The sequence below is a fragment of the Gopherus evgoodei genome, chromosome 6, assembly GCF_007399415.2.
Source record: "Gopherus evgoodei ecotype Sinaloan lineage chromosome 6, rGopEvg1_v1.p, whole genome shotgun sequence".
NCBI lineage: Eukaryota > Metazoa > Chordata > Testudines > Testudinidae > Gopherus > Gopherus evgoodei.
In genome coordinates, this window is record NC_044327.1 from 13,760,965 (window position 1) to 13,784,741 (window position 23,777).

Genomic DNA, 23,777 nt, shown 5'->3' on the forward strand with positions numbered 1-23,777 from the left:
ACCCCTTACACCACCATAATTAATGGGCAGCAGGGTTAAAACAAATAAAAGGAAGTTCTTCTTCAAACAGCGCACAGTCAGCTTGTGGAACTCCCTACCTGAGGAGGTTGTGAAGGCTGGGACTATAACAGCCGTTAAAAGAGAACTGGATAAATTCATGGTGGTTAAGTCCATTAATGGCTATTAGCCAGGATGGGTAAGGAATGATGTCCCTAGCCTCTGTTTGTCAGAGGGTGGAGATGGAGGTCAGGAGAGAGATCACTTGATCATTACCTGTTAGATTCACTCTCTCTGGGACATCTGGCATTAGTCACTGTGAGTAGGCAGGATTTTTAACTCTACTGTTATAACTCAGGCTATTCATGATGGCCCCAGGTAAAGTCATTGGAAGTTTTGCCATTGACTTCAGTCAGGCCAGGATTTCATCCACTATCCATGTAACTATCCAATTCTTGTGTTAAGATCGTGTTCTCAGTGAAATATTTGCTGCTTTTCAATGCACTGAATGGTCTCTTGTTCATGTCTCATGAGAAGGTGAACAATCTACTCCAATCTACTCCAAGCATATCGTTCATTATTTTGTATCATTTTACTGGGTCCACTCTTATGAAACCTATAGTAAGGACACAATTCTCTACTGAACTCTAACGGGATGATTCAAACCCCTCCAGAAACGATCTCATTTTCTGTGTAAGTCTAGGAATTCCTGAGATTGACTGTGAGATAACATGAACACCCAGTTCACGTACAAGCAATGATTAATTATATTGCTACCCTTCACCACACTCAAAAAAATGGTATTTAAAGCACCGCTAACTCATTCAGACTCCTGTTTGCTCACTAATTGGACACATTTTTCACCTGTATGTTTTATTATTCACCGTGGCTCTGTTTCTACATGAGTGTATTTGTCAACTTTTTGTTGCAAATGGTATTTCATTTTCTATCATTACTCTACAGGATTCTTAGCTGTATTTTGCTTCCACGTCAATGGTGCCAACAGATCTCCCTGTCTACACATCTAATTATGTAACTCACAGCACGACACTCAATTTAGTGCTTCTCAGATTTCAATTACATGGGGCAGATCCTCAGCTGCCATCGATTGTCACAGCACCTTTGAAGTCAGCGGAGCTATGACAACTGACAGCAACTGAGGATCTGCGTGACTGCTCCCCTGTGTTTACTGTCGCTGTCTGAGCCTATTGAAAGCCCCCCGCTTCCACTGAGTTTAGAAACTGGGACTTATCCCTCATACAAAGGAGTGAGTTATGGCAGAGATGATGTGCAGCTCTTGATAGTGGGGAGGGGCACAATTTAAAGGTTTGGGGGTGGGGGGCATGTGACCACCTAACGTATTGCCTCTGGGCTGAAGAGCAGCAGCACAGCCAGGAGTACCAGGGTAGCAGCGAGCGAGCAGCTCGGGGATCATCTCACAGCAGCCAGACTCCACAGGCAGGGGCCAGCTCCAGGAGGGCCATGCTCCTTCAAGGGAGAGGCAAAAGCGTGTCAGGGCACAGCTCGGTGCGGTACTAGCCACCCTGCCTTGGGAGCTCCTGGCCATGCAGAGATGGCTTAGTTAGGGGAGCTGAGCAGGAAGGGCTCCCAGGCAGCCAGCCAGTGCCCCAGTTCCCACAGCGTGAAGAGCCAGGGGCTTGAGTGGCTCCCACCAGCTTCCACTCTGGCAGCTCCTGGCAGGAAGTGACAGTTCTAGGGGGTTCACCCCACAGCTTGAAAACCTCTGTGGTAAATGGAAGGTAGAAATCAGGGTGGGTATGTGACCCCACACACACATCACCTCTGACTTATGGATGGATATTGAAAAGGCCCAACTCCCAACAGGATTTGAAAACCTAATGCCCAAGGCCCCTTTGATGATCCCAACTCATAGTATCAATATCTGCCCTGTGCAAGCCCTGTTACATGTTTTATTGGTTCCTGAATACACAGGGCCTGAGTGAGCAGCTCTCTTTCACACTGGTGAACACCTAGGGCTGGTCCACTCAAGAAAGCTGCTCCAGTGTAATTAAAGGCGTGATTTCACAGCTGTTTAGTTAACCTGATGCACACAGCTTCCTGCATGCTCATAATTCAGATTTATTTCAGTTTAGTAAGGCAGTTAAGTATTGGTTTACACAAAACCAAATAAGCCACTGTCGAAAAAGGTTGTTCCCACGGGGGGTTGCATTGAGTTAACTAAATTAGTTTTAAAAACTGATTTACTGATTTCTACTGATTTAAGAGGTAAAATTTCCATCTGGACAAGGTCTAATTCATATGACTAGTCCCACTGACTCACATGAATAAGTGCTTGCCCAGATGAGTAGGGTTTCACAATCTAATACTGGGGAAGGAGGTATTAGAACTCAGTGATAATCTAGCAAAATAGATATGCAGAAATTTAATTTCTTTTTCTGTTCTGCAATCAGTTTACATCAGAAAAAATGTATTGGATGGCCTCAGAATTATGAGTCAGATAAATTCTGTAAATAACTCTTGGTCTGCAGATTGCTCAGAGGCAGTTTGTCGTGAGTACACAGCATCCAAAAGTCAAACATGGAGCCGTGTTGAACAGTTTTCACTGGACACCTATGGCAGCTGGCATTGTTCCTGTTCTCATAGGGACACGCCTGGAAAGTCACTTTTCATTAATATACTCTATTTGCATACTCTTAGTAATACATGTGCACCTTCCTCCCAGAAAAACCTGTCTTAGTGTATTCACAAAAACAAATAGGGCTTAAAGAGAGCCCAAAAGATTTCAGTTTTTGCTTGAGTGAATAATTATGGGGAAAATACTGAATAATTCCCCTGGCTTTATGAACTAGACACTCTGTTTGGCCCCACCCCTGCAAATACACAGGAATGGGGTCACTGCCCTAAGCATGAGTCACGTTTAAAAAAAATAAATAAATTAGTGGTACTCTTCCAAACTGCACCTCCAAAAGAAGCTCCAACCAGTCCAGATTGCATAGATGTTCACAGTTTGATCCTGTGTGCTCTGCTAGACTCCACGTGTGACTTCTGCTAGATGGACTTCAAATAGAATCCTTGACACCGTGGGTTTGGTTCCCCCTCAGTGGATGTCACATACCCTGTCGCGCTTATTGAATGTGTTTCTTCTTGGGGGGTTGGGGGGAAGAAATAAGTAACAATCCTGTCTTAACCACCATTCCCCTCCTAGCTCTGAAGTGAGATGTCACTCACAGTAGATTGAACTCAATGGAGCCAGATTACGGCAGTTAACGAGTTAGACTGATCTGATTTTCACTAATAGTTTCCCTGAAAGTCTGTCCTCCTTGTCTGGTTTCAGCTCAGCCTTTTAATTGTGGGAAACAATACATTTCAAACAGTCTAGTATAACGGTTCATTGCTGAGGGCCTGTCTAAGCTACAAAATTAAGTTGGCCTAATTTACACTGACATACAGTTACAGTACTTGTGCACATCTACAGTTTGCTCTTTGTGCTGATGTGCATGTCCTCCCCAGGAGCATTTGTGCCGATTGAATTGTCAGTGCAGGACATTGTGGGACAGCTTCTGAAGGCCATCAACAGGCAACATAAGCAACGCAGGGTCTACACCGATGTTGAATTGGCGTAAATACATGGCAACGTAATGGGGTTAACCTAACTTTTAGGGGTAGACTTGGTCATAGAGCAGTACCCAGAGATACACAGAGTGTGCACAGACTATGCTCTGGATCTTGGAAGGACCCAAAGCATGTGACTAACTTAACTAAGGTGAGTGGGCCCACCGCAGGACTAACCCTTCCTCTGTATACACATGCCCTAGAGTCCAAAGCAGTCTCCTAGTAAAGAATGCGACTAGGAATCTCTGGCGGTGTTGAACTGAGGTTCAGTCTCTGAGTACTTATACGGCCCCCTTACTATAGCATCTTTGCTCCTAACACTCATTAGTGTATCTCTACTCACAGGGGTATTGCAGGCAAGTGCTGCATCCTCATTTTACAGAGGGGGAACTGAGAGACATAGAGAGTGAAGTGACAAAGGGAATCTGTGGCAGAGCTGGGAACTGAAGCCAGGACTCCCACCTCCCAAGCTAGCATCGTATCCACCCTTCCTCATCCCACTTTGAGTGTTTGCTTAACGCAAGTAATTTAATGCTTGGGGATTCCTTAAAGAGGTTTCAGAGTAGCAGCCATGTTAGTCTGTATCCGCAAAAAGAACAGGAATACTTGTGGCACCTTAGAGACTAACAAATTTATTTGAGCATAACAAATTTGCTTAAAGAGGTTGTTTTAGGCAGCTGGTCTTTAAAACAGGCTTCATGCCCTAGACTCTAGGACTGGAAGGGACCTCGAGAGGTCATCGAGTCCAGTCCCCTGCCCTCATGGCAGGACCAAATACTGTCTAAACCATCCCTAATAGACATTTATCTAACCTACTCTTAAATATCTCCAGCGATGGAGATTCCACAACTTCCCTAGGCAATCTATTCCAGTGTTTAACTACCCTGACAGTTAGGAACTTTTTCCTAATGTCCAACCTAAATCTCCCTTGCTGCAGTTTAAGCCCATTGCTTCTTGTTCTATCATTGGAGGCTAAGGTGAACAAGTTTTCTCCCTCCTCCTGATGACACCCTTTTAGATACCTGAAAACTGATATCAGGTCCCCTCTCAGTCTTCTCTTTTCCAAACTGAATAAACCCAATTCCTTCAGCCTTCCTTCATAGGTCATGTTCTCAAGACCTTTAATCATTCTTGTTGCTCTTCTCTGGACCCTCTCCAATTTCTCCACATCTTTCTTGAAATGCGGTGCCCAGAACTGGACACAATACTCCAGTTGAGGCCTAACCAGCGCAGAGTAAAGCGGAAGAATGACTTCTCGTGTCTTGTTTACATACACACACACACACACACACAATCTTGTGGTAGGACCATTCTCTGCCATACTTCCTCCCATGGGTCAGCATTTTAGTCTGCTACATACACACACACACACACACACACAATCTTGTGGTAGGACCATTCTCTGCCATACTTCCTCCCATGGGTCAGCATTTTAGTCTGCTGCCCCTTAGGAACAGCAAGGTGTGTCCCAGCTTCTTCTTGGTTATGACTACAAGGAAACTTCCCAGACAGCACTTTTTAAAAGGGTCTGATCCTGAACTCACACCCGTGGAAGTGCAAAAGCAGGATTGAGCCCAATTGTTTCACTAACTGTGTTGCGTACACACAATAATTAGACTTTGGGGAGGGAAACACAAGGCTGGGATTTTAGACATGCAACTGCAAAACTGGGAACCTAACTTCCTTAGCCCCATTTCATTTGCAATAGATGCAGCAAGGAGGCTCAGTGTAGGAAAGGTTTTTATTAAGCATGCCCAGAAGGCTGTGTTTTGTAGACATATGGCCTAGCTTGCATGCCTCAGCCCTCTGGTGACACACCAAAGTAGGCCCCTCCTGAAACCTGATCCCTTGTCTCCAGATCCCCTTCCCTTTCATGGAATCATAGAAGATTAGGGTTGGAAGGGACCTCAGAAGGTCATCTAGTCCAACCCCTTGCTCAAAGCAGGACCAATCTCCAGGCAGATTTTTTACCCCAGTTCCCTAAATGGCCCCCCCAAGGAGGGAACTCACAACTGTGGATTTAGAGGGCCAATGCTCAAACCACTGAGCTATCCCTCCCCCCCAAAACTGAAAGGGAGTTTGAAAGGTCATCATGTCCAGCCCCCTGCCTTCACTAACAGGACCAAGTACTGATTTTGCCCCAGATCCCTAAGTGGCCCTGTAGTGGGGCAGACTGCCCCACTCCCTGGGAGGAGGGCCGGCAGGCCAGGGAACCTGCGCAGCCCGGGAGCCAATCAGAAAAGGTCTTATGGAGAGCCAATCACGGCCCAGATTGGAGAGAACCAATCAGGGCCAGGCTCACCCATATATAAAGGCTGCCCAGAGCAGGAGCAGTCAGTCTGTCCCAGGCCTTTGACAGGGGAAGGTCAGTCTCCAAGGGGGAGACTATCACCATGAACAGCGCAGTGCTGGGCAGGCTCAGGGAGGCTCGAAGGCTCTAGCCCATAGCTGCCAGGCTGCAAGCCCTGAAGGGAAGGGCCTAGTGGGTGCAAGGGGCTGTAGGGGAAGCGGCCCAGGGGAACAGACAGAGGAGGGGAAAGAAAAAGGACAGCGAGGGTGACGCCAGAGGGTCCCTGGGCTGGGACCCAGAGTAGAGGGTGGGCCTGGGTCCCCCCCCTTCTTCCTTGCAATACACCCAGCCATTAGCCATAGGGAGCGGCCATTATAGACTACACCTGATCCCTGACAAGAGGGATTAGACTTTGGGGTGTGTGGTTGCATATGGTGGCTGGAATGTCGGACTGCTGATCACCAATCCCTGGAAGGGGGTCCAGATGAACTAAGGGACACTGCTGGAGGGTAGTTGCCTTGAAGAGGATGCCACCAAGCAGGGAGCAATGTGGGTCCAGAGACAGGAATGGAGGGCAGAATGACAGATAGGACACCACCAGGAGGGGGCACCAGCTGGTGAGCCCCAACCCATTTACAGGCCCCCTTGAGGATTGAATTTACAACCCTAGGTTTAGCAAGCCAATGCTCAAACCACTGAGCTATCCCTTCCCGTTTGAAAAGTGCCTCCCAGTCCTGCAGTGTAAAGTTAAACAAAAACCACCACCACAAGTTACAGTGTTTGAAAATCATGAAGTTTTCTCCCCCAGTGAGGTTACGTTTTTACAAAAAGCACCCCACTCCTCTTTTTAGGGAGCAGATTGTATTTGGAGGCCAAACCAACAGAGAAGGGCTAAGCCTAAACCCCACTGAAAGTCAGTGGAACTTGAGTTCCTACCTCACTGGAGTGTTTTGAAAATTTTGCCCAGTATCTTTTTAAAAAGGAATGGATCTGACTTGGGGTACACACCCACACAGAACCTTCCTTACACCCCTTCTTGGGCAATGTGGTCTTGGGTTCAGATGTTTAAGAATAAACTGGTGCCCTCTCCCTGGAGCAGGTGAGCATGGAGGGGCAGTACAAAGGGGGTCACTCACCAGCTGGTGCACTCCCTCATTGCCAGGCACAGTGCAGCAGCCTCTGACTTTGCCCCCGCCCCAATTGACTGCCCTGAGCCTGCTGTGGTTTTCCTCTTCTTGTGACTCAGCCTTCCAGCCAGATTGCTGATAATCCCAGCCCTTCCAAGTAACAGAGTCCAATAAAACAGAAGTCAAATGATCTTATCCATGGCCTTCAGTCCCACTCCTGGCTCAATAGTCCTTGTCCCCCTTGCAATGTGGGGGGGTTAATCTCCTTCCTCAGGGACTGGTAGGGGAACCCAGGCCCCCCTCCTTTACTGTGTTCCAGCTCAGAGACCTTCTTAAGCCACTAAGGTCTGCTTCCTCAAATTCACTAAGGTTTCCTTGAGCCACTTTCACCAGCCTCAAGGCACCTTTGGTGCAGCAACTCCTTCAGTACTTTCTCCCTGGAGGGTCTAGCTCCTTGTACCACTTCCTGTTAGTTTGTGGCTGATGCACAGTCCCCACCAGCTACTTGACAGCATGCAGTGCCTCACAAACTGGGCAGCCTGCAGTCATTTGGAAGGTCCTTCCCTCAAGTCCTTTCCCTGAAAGCTCTGCTCCTTGGGAGCACCTTCTCTCCTGTGGCACCAGAGGTCAGGTGGAGGAAAGTAGCCTTTTGTCAAACCGAGGCACTAATGAGCCAGTTAGCTGCCAGCTAAGCAATTAATTACTTTCAGATGGGCTGAGATGGACTCATTCTTTCCTTAAAGCCCATCAGGGGTACACTGCACCTTGAGTCCCCTTAAAGAGGCCAGCCACCAGGAAGGAGTGAGTGGAATCCTGCCATCTTCCCCACCCACCCACTGGGCAGGGCACTTGAGTCAGCATGGGTGGGTGGCTAGTATAGCCAGTACCCAGTTCCTACTCCCGTACTGCAAGGAGAAAGCAGGCATGGAATGATGACTCCAAAACGTGTCTTAGGCCAAGGGGTCTTGCAACACAATTTTTGGTGGCCTCAGAGCACAGCCGCCAACTTTTGCTGGTGGTGCACTTACACTTTTCCCTAAAATTATTTATTTTTCCTAAAGTTAATAAAGAAATATGCACTTATATTCATAAAATCATTGTAATTTATTTATGTAAAGTTCAGGGGAGGAGGTCGTTGTTGCCTTTTTTTTTTCCAGACACAATAATTAAAATCATGCACAGCTATCTCTTCTTTCCTGGACCTAACAGAATAGAAACACAAGATGCTTTGCACATTCTTGTCTTTATTATTATTGTTTCTTTTGCTTTTTTGGTAAAAGTGGGTGTCTGTATAACAATTCCAAAGTAAATTTAAAAATGCTTTTACATAATAGAAGTCCAATAATAATGAAAAACATATCTGGGCGGCTTGGGTCTGGGGAGGGGAGGGGACAGGAAGGGGGGCACGGCTGCGGCTGGCCCCAAGGCTCCTCCAGGCAGGTGAGGGGGGTATTCAGGTCTTCTCTGGGCTGGGGGCTTGCAGCTCCAGGTGCAAGGGGTCTCTGGCAGCGATGGCTCCAGGCACCAGTGCTCCAAGCACGTGCCTGGGGTGGCAAGCCCCGGGGGGCGGCCTGCCAGTTCCTGTGAGGGTGGCAATCAGGCAGCCTTCAGCAGCACATCTGCGGGAGGTCTGCCTGTCCACAGCTTTGGCGTACCTGCCACCAAATTGCCGCTGAATCTGCAGGACCAGCAGACCTCCCACAGGAGCGCCACCGAAGGCAGCCGGCCTGCCGTGCTTGTGGCAGCAAAAAAGCTATAGCCACCCCTGGTCTTAGAGCACCAGCTGCCAGGGGCAGGAGCGCAGACAGAAAGGGTGTAGTCAAGGGCTAGCCTTCCCAAAAGGGGGGCTCCACCTGCTGTCCATGAGCCCGTCACTCGCCTCCTCACCATCTGCCCACCGCTTGCCTCCAGTGTCCCTCCTTACTCCCCTACTTGCTGCCAGACCCTCCTGCCTGCCTCATCACCCTACTGCTGGCTCACCACTCGCCTCCTTACTCCTCCACCAGGGCCACCCCCGCCTCCTTGCTCTACAGAGCTCTTCCTTACTCTGTTACAGAGGGCTGCTTCTGAAGGTTTTCTCCATGGATGCCGAGCTCCTCCTAAGACAATGACTCTCAGGTCATCATCCCTGAGCTTCTCTTTTCCAGGCCTACTTTAGGACTCTGCTTCTCCACAGCTGCCCTCTCCCTTCAGGAACAGTACCAGGTATAAGTTCCTTCCCACAAGTCCCTCTTTTATCTCTTAAGTATCCTCTCCCATGTGCCCTGCAGGCTTTACTTTACAGAAACTTCCCAGCTGGATTTAATCCTCTATTACCTGTCTTCCCATCAGGTGCCAGAGAATGGGCTACTTGATCTCACCAGCTCCCCTTAACCCTGTCACTTCCAGTGTGGGGTATACCCTCTACCACAGCACTCTAGAGCCAAATTCTGGAGAAACGCACTCCATGATTGTATGGGAAGGGTTTGTTTGGGTGGGTCAAGGAAAAGGTAGGAGCATGGCCTGCAAGTCTATGGACTGCATAGATCCATAGGGCACTGCCTATGTTAGAACAGACAGGGGCAGACCTGGCGTAGCATTGCCCTCATCTTCCTTTGAACCCACAGACTTTGTATTGTACAACTACTGCTCAGTTGGTGCCTTGTGGGGTTTCAGAATTTAGGAGAAGCTAAAAGAAGAACTGGAAAAAAGTCATTCTGCCTACTATTGCCACCTGGTAATCCGATAGATTTTTTCTTCAGAGTCAGGGGACATAGTCATGAATGGGAAGACAATGGCAACATGATGTCTCTCCACCTGCACAATGGGGCAAGCCTTCCACATGGATGCCCTAAAAGATGCTGATCTAGCGACAGGAACAACTGCCTGCCTCTGCGTTCCTAGGAATCTCTCTCCTCCAAGGGAATGATGGTTATAGACTCTAGGATTGGAAGGGACCTCGAGAGGTCATTGAGTCCAGTCCCTGCCCTCATGGCAGGACCAAATACTGTCTAGACCATTCCTGATAGACATTTATCTAACCTACTCTTAAATATCTCCAGAGATGGAGATTCCACAACCTCCCTAGGCAATTTATTCCAGTGTTTAACTACCCTGACAGTTAGGAACTTTTTCCTAATGTCCAACCTAAATCTCCCTTGCTGCAGTTTAAGCCCATTGCTTCTTGTTCTATCATTAGAGGCGAAGGTGAACAAGTTTTCTCCCTCTTCCTGATGACACCCTTTTAGATACCTGAAAACGGCTATCATGTCCCCTTTCATTCTTCTCTTTTCCAAACTAAATAAACCCAGTTCTTTCAGCCTTCCTTCATAGGTCATGTTCTCAAGGCCTTTAATCATTCTTGTTGCTCTTCTCTGGTTAGAACAATCTGGTTAAGGAATCTCATTATCTTTCCTTAGTAATTATTCCTCTCCCACAGGCTTTTCCCACTCAAGGGGATAATCTGGCCCAGATCTTTAAAGGGATTTAGGCACCTAATCCCATTAATCAATCACTGGGAATTAGATGCCTTAATCCCTTTGAGGGTTCAGGCCTAAACCCATTATCAATGTTGAATACTTACTCCATTCATCATTCCTTAATACCCTTCAATTGCAGCAGCAGAACTGTACACATAGCTATTTAATGTGATCATTTATTTGTTTGTTTTTTCTCCATTTGCAGTGTTCTGCAAGGTCTTAGTCAAACGCATGATTACAGATATGATGCCTTAGAAATGCAACAGCAAGAGTGGCGTTTTTCACAGTGCCAGTGTCATGTGTGTGCTCAGTGAATGAACTCCCCGGGTAGCTTCCAATGTATGGGGGAACACAGCCAGTCATTAAGTTAAAAGTTGAAAAGGTCGAGTATTTGTCAAGACTGGTAACTTATTCTACTGTCAACCTTTGGAATGAGAATGTGGCATTGTAAGAAAACTAGCTGATTGTTGGCACACTTTTAAAAACAGCATTTCCCTTAGCTACCAGAACAAACTGTATCTTTTTCCACATGAGTATTTATAGCTGAGCAAATGCAAAAAAAAAAATATCCATGACCATTCAAATTGGTTAAACAAATTCACTTAGCTTCCATGCCCATTTTAGGATCACTTCCCACAGATATTCTGCCCTTGATCCAGGAAAAGTATATGCTTAATTTTAAGCACAGCAGTACTCCCATTGAAGTCTATGGGATTATTCGTGCACTTAAAATTAAGCACACGTTAAAGTGCTTTTTCAATCCGGACCATTACGAAGAACTTTGCTGGCAAGAATATTTGCAGAAAGAGCAAATTATAAACATATATTGCAGAATATTTGTAGACAACAAATCTAGATTTCATCATTAGGAATATTCAGATTGGAATGATGGCTTGATAAGTAGCACTCCTCCAGTCAGAGCACAGAAACATATTATCTGAACTATATGTGCAATCAAAATAGCTCAAATGTCTCATATTGACTATTTGCAATTATGAATGAGCTCCTGACCAAGAATTATTTGCAGAAATTATTTTGTGAATTGTTTTGGATAAGGAACAAAAATGAAGATTATGATTTGCTCAAGACTTCACAAGCAGAAAAAGCATTGAATAAATTGTTTACTGTAACTTTTTCACCTAGTTCTTATATTATGCTACTTACTGTAATTCTTACAGTAATAATCTTACTTAATTTTCCTGAAAACTTCCATTTTGTACTATAATGAAATCTGCACACAAGGAACAGACGGAGGTCCATTGCTTCCAAGAAGTTCTAATAAATGTGGAGCAAGGTGGTACACCTTGCATGATAATTTGCAGTTGACTCTTAAACCAGAAGTTTGCATAACCAGAGTAGTTTCTTATACAAGTTTCACTGCACCTGGGGTTCCAACTAATAATGAACAAACTTCAAACAGCTTGGTTTAGAAGCCTGGATGCCTGCGTAAATGCTTATAACAAATTTTATAAAGCAGCTTAGTCCGGAAACTGGACTGGAAATCATATGAATGTTAGTTTTCTTATGAGATTTCTAGTATATCCTAGTTTCAAGTGGGTGAGAAATGCCACATTTTCACAACAGAGCAAGATTTCTCCTTGCAGTCCCATCTGAAAACCAGGAATTGCTGAGGCACACACAAGGAAAAAGGGAATTAACCCAAGCTTTCCCAAACCTCTGGAAAGGATGTGGGTCAAGCTAATTGTCATTGTGAGCCAAGGTTTGAGTTGGTTCTTATTTTATCACAGATGTGTTACCCACCTCTAATTTTTATGTGTGTGTGTTTCTGGAAAGGCCCACTTTTCTATAGGCTGGATTGGTTCTTTTCCATGTTCAAAACATCTCTCCCAACCAAAGAAGCTGGGAACCTTCAAAGATGCACCTTGTGATCTAAAGGGATGCCTTCCTCAAAGGAAAAAAAATGGAGAAGGAACAAAAAAGCAAGAGATAAATAGGATGGGAAAGAGGATAAGAGTGGGAAGTAAATGGAAATGATTTTTAAAAGTATGAGAAGAATGGAGGAGAAAGAAGAAATGCAGGAGTGAATTGAGTGCATTTGTAGGAGTTCGATATCATACAACTAGATGCTGGAATATTTTCTCCTTATATCTTTGCTAATGCAACATAGTCCTGACCTACAACACCCTCACCCCCAATGCTGGGGTACTCTTACTACTTGTGAATTAGTAAGTAAGAGCTCAAATGACGATGTGCAATTGTGCATTAGGAATGGAGACAACCACACTCACTCACACACACCCCTCCCCTCCCATTTCTTTCTTTCGCCCTTTGAATTTTATTTTCTCTGTACAAAACAGTTTTCTTCTACAAGTAATTCTAACAAAGGGTGATGGCTTGGTGACCAATGATTGCACGCCCCACATGTTGAAGACTTATGAAATTTGAAGCAGTAGCTGAATGGAAAGGACATTTAGAGCAATACTGGATTCCCAGAAGTGAGTAGTGCAGAGGTGCGAAATCTGGTATTGTACAAATTCAGTGTCTAGTCCTGCTGCCTTTACTTACCCTCTGGGACCAGTGCCATTGACTTTAGTAAGACAAGGCTGCAGATCATACTATGGGCCAATAATAAAAGTTGGCATGTCTAGCAGCTAAACTCATCAAGGAGAAGTTAGGAACAGTCTGAGAAGGGAAGGATCTGGAGCTCTATCGCTGCTATTTACCTCTCAGAAACATTAGCTCTGTAGTCAGGCCAGGGAACCATGACTGAGAAACTCACAACTAGCACCCCAAAGACCAGGTGGCCGGAATGCATGAAATTGCAACCGCAGAGGGTGACGTGAGCCAATCCTGGTGCTTGTGTAGACGCTGCCTCTGGGGACTGTTGTCAAGGTCCGTGCAGGGAGCTGCTGTACGTGTCAATAAAGGCTGTATCAAGCAGGCACACAGGAGCCTAAGACGGGTAACCCTTTCTGTTCACATGGCCGTATACAAAAGGGCCAGGGTACAAAACGAGCGTGGGGCTAGAACTGTTTAGATCGGAGCTATAAATAGTCCTTGTTTGCAAATCGGACTCTTCACGCTAGTTTTGTGCCCCGTGTTCACCCAGGGCGCTGGAGGGGAGCTGCCCAGACGGGCTCTAGGCTCTGCCCGGGGGTTGGGGGGCCCTACGGATCCTGGCGCTTTAGGAGGGGACTTTCCCCGGCGCTGGGGCTGCCCGCTGGCGTTTGGAGAGAGCCTTTCGGTGGGAGTTTAGCGCAGCCAAGCGACGGGCCGGAGCCATCCAGCAGCTCGGCAACTTTGTCGCCTCGGAGCAAGCCCCCCAGCTCGGTGCGCTAGCTAGAGGAGGAAAGAAGGGAAGCGAGAGAAGCGAGGGCAGAAGAGCCGGAGGAAGGGCTCAGGCTGGGCGCCTCCCCGAGCGGAGATGTGGGGCTGGGCTCCCTGGGGAGCCCCCACTCGAGGGATCTCCTAGCCACCGAGGAGCGATGCTCAGGGCGCCTGGCGCGGCTGCTTTCGGTGTCTGTCCCTGCACTGGCTCTTTGCCGAGCGGACGGGGCTCCCTGGCCAGCCGCCTGCCCTGGAAGCCTCGGGGGAGGCGGGGGGTGGGTGGGTATTTTGGGGTGGTGGTAAGCGATCAATGCTGCTCAGCAACGCGCTGGGGAAGGAGGGTCCCCCTGGCTGCCACCCGCTGTGCCTAATGGCTGGCGCTGGACCCCCAAGGCGCCTGGAGTGACGGGAGCTGCTGGCCACCACTCCCATGGCCGGGAAGCTGCTCCAGGCTTTGGCTGCTCGGCGGTGAGAGGCGCGCCAGGGATCGGAGGAGGAGGAGGCTGAGCTGGGAGGGGGAACGGGGCCAGTCGCTTCTCCCGGCTCCCCGGCCGCTGGCTGTCAGTGATGTGGAGACTGGGTGTGTGGTGGCTCCTGAGCAGGGTTTGTCTGCTGCTGCTGCCGCCCTGCGCCCTGGTGCTAGCCCGGGTGCCCGGCTCCTCCTCTCACCCGCAGCCCTGCCAGATCCTCAAGCGGATCGGGCACACGGTGAGGATCGGGGCGGCTCACCTGCAGCCCTGGGCGGTCACCTCCCGGACCAACCGCGGCTGGAGCTGGGGGGCGCGCCATGCAGCCCAGCTCGGAGGCGCGCCGGAGCCCGCTCCCGGAGCGCAGGGGGAAGGGAGCCGAGGGAGCAAAGGGGGACAAAGTGCGCACAAAGCAGCCCAAACTCCCAGGGTGACCGGCTGGAAGGGCGCCGGGATTCAGAGGCAATGGATCGGGACCGGCCTCGGGAATAGGGCGCAGCTGGGCACCGGGAACCCGCCTGGCAACGAGAGCGGAGACCAGGAGCTGCTGCTGCTGCCCAGGGACGCGCTGCTCTCTGGGGTGGAGAACCTGAACCGCGTGAGCGGGCTGCTGCCTTATAACCTGTCCCTGGAGGTGGTGATGGCCATCGAGGCCGGGCTGGGGGACCTGCCTCTCTTGCCTTTCTCTTCCGCCAGCTCCTCCTGGAGCAGCGACCCGCTCTCCTTCCTGCAGAGCCTCTGCCACACCGTGGTGGTGCAGGGGGTCTCCGCCGTCCTCGCCTTTCCGCAGAGCACGGGGGAGATGCTGGAGCTGGAGTTCATCTCCTCGGCCCTGCGCATCCCGGTGATCAGCATCGTGCTCCGGGAGTTCCCGAGGGAGAGCCAGGTAAGGGCCCGGGGCGGTGCATTGGGGATGGGGCAAGGGGCAGTGAGGAGGGGGTCCGCTGTGAATCGAGCAGGGGTAGAGGGCAGCTCGCCCTGCCCCAGACGAACTATAACTATCTAGCGCCTCACTGCCGGGGTGTCCCGAAGAGCCGCGGGGCGTGGGCGGGTCCCGGGGGAAAGACGCCCCAAGTAGCGCGGATCAGGAGAGGGCTCTGGAGTGAGCGGGCGCAATGGCTCCTCCATTCAGCACCACGGACAACGACGCACCTAAACGGCGGCCTCAAGCTAGCGGGGAGGACGCTGGCCAAATTGCTGCTGCCAGCTGCTCTGTAAATACCCCGGTGCGGGGCAGCCCATGTGCACTCAGCGGCTTCAGCAAACAGGGGAGCCCACTTTCCAAGATAACCTTTCCCAGCAGGGTGCTCGTCTGAGGCGCAGGGACTATACACAGCTGGCAATTTCAAAACATGCGTCATCAGTGTCACACACTCACTCTCTCTCTCTCACACACACACACACACACACACACCTGTGTATAGGTTGTAGGCGAAACAGCAGCCACCCCTAGATTAAGGTTGTCTAACATTTTTGTAGCAGGCTAGACTTCCTTCAAGCAGGCAGGCACAGTGCTCTTTCTATTCAATTTGTTCCTGAAGAACATTTCCTACTGGTTTGTTCCATCACACACACACACACACACACAAAAGTTGCCAATATAAAATATGCAGCAAAGGCCCTCAGATTTGTTAGGTATCAATCTCAGGCTGCCTGGCTTCGATATTTGGATTCCTAATGTATCTTGGTGTGGGCTGGTAGCCATGAAATGTACTGACAAATGCAGAACACAAGTTCTAAAACACCTTATTTTCCACCTCAAGGCAGACCTTTTTTTTGCTGTTGGACACACATTTAACAGCCAAAGTGTAGGGAAGCAGACTTTAACTGAAAGGAAAGTGGACCGTGGTGCCCTTCAAGTGGATCTTATCCCATCAAGAGCCAATATAGGAGAGTAAAGGGTTAAAAAGTCAAATATATCAGACTGAAAAGGGAGAAGCCGCTCCAAAATTGAACTGGTTAATCACAAATATTGGCATTAGAATGATAAAGGTAGAGATCTGGCATAGTATGTCCATGCCCAGAGCACTCTGTGATGCTGTGGAATTCACCCAACAGGAATTAGGCAACTAGGTGCTTTCAGAAATTTCATCATGTGCCTCTAGTTGCATATCTGAATGACTAAATAATGTTAAAAAATCTGACCTTTTGTCAAATTCTACATTCCTGGAGCTACTATCACAACAACAGAACATGGTACCCTATTCATTGCATCAGAAGAAGTCATTTAGATTGAAAATTTAGAATTATCCCACACCACACACAATGCTATATAGAGTAAAACATGCCCTTCTTGTCCAGCTTTCTATTCTTTATTCAATATCTAATGCCTAATGTATTCTGATAATAAATCTAAACATAATTATTAAAGGAACACTATCAGAGGGTAGCCGTGTTAGTCTGGATCTGTAAAAGCAGCAAAGAGTCCTGTGGCACCTTATAGACTAACAGAGGTTTTGGAGCATGAGCTTTCGTGGGTGAATACCCACTTCTTCAGATGCATGTAATGGAAATATCCAGGGGCAGGTATATATATGTGTGCTAGCAAGCAAGCTAGAGATAACGAGGTCAGTTCAATCAGGGAGGATGAGGCCCTGTTCTAGCAGTTGAGGTGTGAAAACCAAGAGAGGAGAAACTGGTTCTGTAATTGGCAAGCCATTCACAGTCTTTGTTCAATCCTGAGCTGATGGTGTCAAATTTGCAGATGAACTGAAGCTCAGCAGTTTCTCTTTGAAGTCTGGTCCTGAAGTTTTTTTGCTGCAGGATGGCCACCTTAAGGTCTGCTATAGTGTGGCCAGGGAGGTTGAAGTGCTCTCCTACAGGTTTTTGTATATTGCCATTCCTAATGTCTGATTTGTGTCCATTTATCCTTTTCCGTAGAGACTGTCCAGTTTGGCCGATGTACATAGCAGAGGGGCATTGCTGGCATATGATGGCGTATATTACATTGGTGGATGTGCAGGTGAATGAACCAGTGATGGTGTGGCTGATCTGGTTAGGTCCTGTGATGGTGTCGCTGGTGTAGATATGTGGGCAGAGTTGGCATCGAGGTTTGTTGCATGGATTGGTTCCTGAGCTAGAGTTATTATGGTGTGGTGTGCAGTTACTGGTGAGAATATGTTTCAGGTTGGCAGGTTGTCTGTGGGCAAGGATTGGCCTGCCACCCAAGGCCTGTGAAAGTGTGGGATCATTGTCCAGGATGGGTTGTAGATCCTTGATGATGCGTTGGAGGGGTTTTAGCTGGGGGCTGTATGTGATGGCCAGTGGAGTCCTGTTGGTTTCTCTCTTGGGTTTGTCTTGCAGTAGGAGGCTTCTGGGTACACGTCTGGCTCTGTTGATCTGTTTCCTTATTTCCTCATGCGGGTATTGTAGTTTTGAGAATGCTTGGTGGAGATTTTGTAGGTGCATTCTCAAAACTACAATACCCGCATGAGGAAATAAGGAAACAGATCAACAGAGCCAGACGTGTACCCAGAAGCCTCCTACTGCAAGACAAACCCAAGAGAGAAACCAACAGGACTCCACTGGCCATCACATACAGCCCCCAGCTAAAACCCCTCCAACGCATCATCAAGGATCTACAACCCATCCTGGACAATGATCCCACACTTTCACAGGCCTTGGGTGGCAGGCCAATCCTTGCCCACAGACAACCTGCCAACCTGAAACATATTCTCACCAGTAACTGCACACCACACCATAATAACTCTAGCTCAGGAACCAATCCATGCAACAAACCTCGATGCCAACTCTGCCCACATATCTACACCAGCGACACCATCACAGGACCTAACCAGATCAGCCACACCATCACTGGTTCATTCACCTGCACATCCACCAATGTAATATACGCCATCATATGCCAGCAATGCCCCTCTGCTATGTACATCGGCCAAACTGGACAGTCTCTACGGAAAAGGATAAATGGACACAAATCAGACATTAGGAATGGCAATATACAAAAACCTGTAGGAGAGCACTTCAACCTCCCTGGCCACACTATAGCAGACCTTAAGGTGGCCATCCTGCAGCAAAAAAACTTCAGGACCAGACTTCAAAGAGAAACTGCTGAGCTTCAGTTCATCTGCAAATTTGACACCATCAGCTCAGGATTGAACAAAGACTGTGAATGGCTTGCCAATTACAGAACCAGTTTCTCCTCTCTTGGTTTTCACACCTCAACTGCTAGAACAGGGCCTCATCCTCCCTGATTGAACTGACCTCGTTATCTCTAGCTTGCTTGCTAGCACACATATATATACCTGCCCCTGGATATTTCCATTACATGCATCTGAAGAAGTGGGTATTCACCCACGAAAGCTCATGCTCCAAAACCTCTGTTAGTCTATAAGGTGCCACAGGACTCTTTGCTGCTTTTAAAGGAACACTGTTTACTTCATGAAGTTCTCCTTAAATATTAATCATAATATTATCAGGAAACTGTAGCAATTTACAGATATCATTGGGCAAAACAGATCAGGATTTATTTCATTTTAATATCAGTGCAAATTGCACTGAAGTTTTGACAGACCATTAATTTGAAGGCAGAAGTTCTTGACCAAAGATACCAAGAAACTGAGTCTTGCTTAGCATTCTTCTATGCAATATTACATGGAATGTTTACATACACCGACAAAATAGTTTACCTTCCAATCCCAAGATTTCTGATTGCCATTCACCAACTTTTCCAGGGAAGTAACTCATAAGGATATGGTCGAAAATGAAATCACTCTACAAAACTGAGTCGGTGGTATGGAGAGAGTATGGATATAGGTAGTGTTGTTGGAAGTATGTGTGAGGAGGTTGAGTATTTTTGTAGCCATCTTTTCTGAATTTTCATACTGAAGAAGTTTGTTTTAAGGGTGAACTACAAATGAAGCATCAGCTGTTCAGTTTTACCAAGATTTATTATTAAAAAGAAACCTCACAAAACCATGCAGTGCAGTAAAACAATAAACAGCTAAAGATCTTCATAGTGAGTTCAGAGTGAGATGACACTCTCAGAGATGATAAGATATAGCAGGAGGGGACAAGGAGATGTTATGCCTTTCTGGTATTCACGTGTACACTGGTTCTGTGCTCCAACAGGTTTCTCTAGTATCTGATATCAAGGCATGGAATATTTTGGGGCATCACTGGGCAGTGGGAACCAGCTGATTGTGGCTTTGGGGCATTAAATAGGAAAATAAAGATACATTTTTAGATTAAATGGTGAATCTCTGCTAACATGGCAAATTTGGGCATACAGCAGATGATGATGCTGCTGCAGCAAATGGAATTTTGACCTTTAATTTGCAGTTCAGTTGTAAAATCAAGCTTATGATTAGAAAAGGCTTTGTAGTGTCAAAGGATACTGAGTGCCAAATGGTATGACCTTATTGGGTAAGTGGTACCTTCAGAAGTGATATTGACCCACTAGTCCCAAGTAAATCTGGGTGCTTGTGAGTAGGCAGGCATTTGGGGAAGTGGGCATAGGGAGAAGGCAGTCTTCTGTCAAATATAATAATCAAGGAGATGTTTCCAAAACAGAAGTCATTGTTGGTGAAGTAGTAACGCTGTTACAATATTTGATAGTTTTAAAACTACATCATCATCCTAAATTTGTCTGAATCCAAATATGTAAGTTTATAAAGGCTCTCTCAATACCATACAAAGCTTACACTATTTCATTTGCTTTAATGTTCATTTTCTCCCATCCCACACAGTTTAGTATTAAAATGTTATGAATCATGCCTCTTGTAGACTGAGAGAGATATGAAGGAGCCTCTTTAAAGGGGGGCTTTTGATTAGCCTCCAGCTTCACATGCAAAGAGGCGTTCAGTTGATTTTTGCTTTCATCCAACTCCTGCTGAATTATTCTGGTTCAGGAATACTTCCTACATGTACACTATTAGGACTATGGGGCCTGATTATCATTTAAGTTAAGGTCTCTTTAAGCATCCAGAGTAGTGTTGAAGGCCAAAGTAACCAAGAATCAGGCCCTGTCTGGACAGCAACCTGAGAATTTTTAATCCATCTGAATGCGAACTTCGAAGGCACAACAGGTATTTTGGTCATACAAATGTTCTTTTGTATCTTTCCTGTGTTAGGTGGAAGCTCTTGGTTGTGCAGTTGTCTACCATTAAAAGCAGGAATATGTGTATTTGCTCACCTGTGTTTACTGCTTCAGAACCAAAGCCTCCTCATAAGCTCAGGGTTAGATCTCTATCATTTTCCTTCAACAGTATGTATGTGTTCCCCAGAAACAGTGTGATTCTTGTTTTTACAATGTGCACATTCTGCATAGGGATGGGTGCAGTACCAGCTATAGAACTGATAGAATTTCCACAGTCCACTGTATTTACAACTACATTCCCACTGTCTATAACCTCTGAGTCCACAAAGGAACGGACACCCAATGGAAAGGTGTCCTTGTTTGTATAGTGTTGTTTTTCAGTAGGTGATTGAACAGCCCTTGTTTAGAGACTGGGAAACCAATACTGGCATCAGTTTGGGAAGTAATATTTGTTCCTTCTATAGTTTTAGCTCTTTGGTTTCCTTGCTTTGACTTCAAGTGTAATTTTATATATTATTACACACCTCATCTAACTGGAAATCCTCCTTCTCACAGGGTGACCTACAGATTAGCAGATTCAAAAGCCTATTTAAATAATTTATTTGGCATTTCAGCCTTGTATGTGACATGGGGTGGTTTGATTCACCATATTCCCTGTGTCAATAGGCTTTGTACGAGTAGAAGAATTGCATGACGGATGGAAAATATGGCGTTATTTCCTGTGTGTGGTCTCTGACTTCAGTTCATCCAGACTGAAGAGAATCCTTTTTTGGAATCAACAAACACTGTAGCTAAATTTCTAAATAAACATTTCAAAATGAAAAGTCAAAATGTTTCATTTCAAAAATGTCAAAACAAAACTGACTTTTCTGAATTTTTTCCCTCTCATATTTTATTTCAAAGAAATGATTCACTCAATTGGACCCAAATTCACAAATAGTTTCATTCAACCAAAAAAAATCCATTCTTTTGTCAAACAAAGTAGTCGCTGAAAAAAAACTATGCCCATCTCTAAGTCTAAGGGACGTTTTTCATTGAATATATACAGATTAATTGTCCAGAAGAGCCAACTCATGCTCATGTCTGCCTCTCTCTGTAGGTATATGTGGATAGCATATTACTAAATTGTTGAATGGAAAAGATAGAATTATCAATAATAATGCAAACGTTCAGTAAATATTTCTGTTCTGAATTTGGGGAATAAAAACAGATAATTTAGTCATATCATACGGTGATGAGAACATGCTTTCCATTCCACTAGTATTGTGGGACAATGTTAAATGGCAGCTACTCAAGTCAGACATGTTAAACCAATGGGTCCAGATAGTTTGCATCCAAGAGTTTTAAAAGAGCTGGCTGATGAGCTCGCTGGACTATTAATTTTGATTTTCAACAAGTCTTGGAACTTTGGGAAGTTCCAGAAACCTAGAAGAAAGTTAATATTGTACCAATATTTTTCAAGGGTAAACAGGATGACTCAGGTAATTATAGGCCTGTCAATCTGACATCAATCCTGGGCAAAATAATGGGGGGAGGGGTGTCACCAGAAGACTACCACTGCACCCCACCTCCAAGCATGCACTGTTATGCCCAGTTCCAGTCAAGGTGGTTTATTCATTTATAGCAAAGTTAACAAGCAAACAGAATGCAGCCTTAAGTCAATACCTGACCCCCAGGCTTCAGGGCCACCACAGGGGACCCACCACAGTAGTTAGCCCTACTCCAGTGTGGCCTCTGCTGACCAGGGCTAAGCTGGTATCAGTCCTTCCTTCCAGGGCTCCACTTGCCTAGCTCTCTCCTCCCAGTTACCTACGAACAGGCCTTTATAGACCCAGGTGTAGCTGAGCCCCTTTTTAATTGGCTGGCTTGGGCTCAGCCCATCCACAGAGACCAGCTCCCCTGTGACAGGTGGATATGGGACTTTATTAATAAAGAATTAAAGGAAGATGATATAATTAATGTCCAACAACATGGGTTTATGGAAAATAGAGCCTGTCAATCTAACTTGATATCCATTTTTTTAATGAGACTACAGGGTTGATTGACGAAGATAATAGTATTGATGTAATACCGGTAGATTTCTGCAAGGCATTTGACTTTACACTCAACATTGTGATTCAAAAACTAGAATGATATAAAATTTACATGTTTTCTTGGACTAACTTCTGTTGGTGAGAGAGACAAGCTTTCAAGTTTACACAGAGCTTTCTGTGTAACCTCAAAAATTTGCCTCTTATACCAATAGAAGTTGGTCCCCTAAAAGATATTACCTCATCCACCTTGTCTCTCTAATATTCTGGGACCAACATGGCTACAAAAACATAAAATTAACATGGCACATATTAAGGGGATAAAAAGCTGATTAATTGATAGGTCTCAAAACGTAACTGTAAACCGAGAACAACCATCAAGCAAGTGTGTTTCTAGTGGGGTCCCACAGGGATCGGTTCTTGTCCCTATTCTATGTAACATTTTTATCAATGACCTGGAAAAATACCCACAAAATTATCACTGATAAAATTTGCAGATGACACAAAAATTGGGGGAATGGTAAATAATGAAGAGGACAGATCGCTGATACAGATTGATCTGGATCTCTTGGTAAACAAACAATATGCATTTTAACAGGGCTACATGGGAACAAAGAACGTAGGGCACGCTTACACAATGAGGGACTCTAGTCTGAGGAGCAGTGACTGAAAAAGATTTGTGGTTCATGGTGACAGTCAGCTGAACAAGGGCTCCCAGTATGACACTTTAGCCAAAAGGACTAATGTGATCCTTGGATGCATGAACAGGAGAATCTTGTTTTACCTCATAATTTGGCACTGATTTGACTGCTCCTAGAATACCGTGTCCAGTTCTGATGTATACAATTCAAGAAGGATGATGATAAACTTGAGTGCTTTCAACGAAGAGCTACGAAGATGATTAACAGATTAGAAAATATGCCTTATAGTGACTTAGCTCCTTGGGTTTATCTATTTAGTTTAACAAAGAGAAGGTTAAGTGGTGACTGGATCACCCTTTAGGTAGCTACATAGGGAACACATTTTTGATAATGGGCTCTTCAATCTAGCAGAGAAAAGTACAGCATAATCCAATGGCTGAAAGTTGAAGCTAGACAAATTCAGACTGGAAATAAAACAAAATTGTAACAGTGAGGATAATTAACCATTGGAACAACACCAAGGTCATGGTGGATTCTCCATCACTGACAATTTTTAAATCAAGATTGGATGTTTTTTCTAAAAGATCTGCTCTAGAATTATTTTGGTGAATTTCTGTGGCCTGTATCATACAGGAGATCAGACTAAATGGTCACATTGGCCTTGGAATCTATTAATCTAATTATATATGTGCACAGTATATTGGTAAATACATGCCTGTGCAAAATGTGAAAGTGCACGTTCCAACAGGTTGAAAGATGATGCTGAACTTTTTGATGTGTTCCCCTGTATTTGCTTCATTGACTCTCACTTGAAATGAATTACCAGCTTT

The 23,777-nt window shown here is 46.0% G+C and overlaps 1 protein-coding gene across 1 annotated transcript in view; it reads left to right on the plus strand.

The window, feature by feature from the left end:
- Nucleotides 1–14,068: 14,068 nt before the first annotated feature.
- The window catches only part of GRIN3A (glutamate ionotropic receptor NMDA type subunit 3A), a 96,879-nt gene continuing 87,170 nt past the window's right edge, over nucleotides 14,069–23,777 (plus strand). The window contains 1 exon segment of the mRNA XM_030567908.1: nucleotides 14,069–15,107. Within this exon segment, the coding sequence (XP_030423768.1) occupies nucleotides 14,322–15,107 (786 nt within the window). The 5' untranslated portion in view covers nucleotides 14,069–14,321.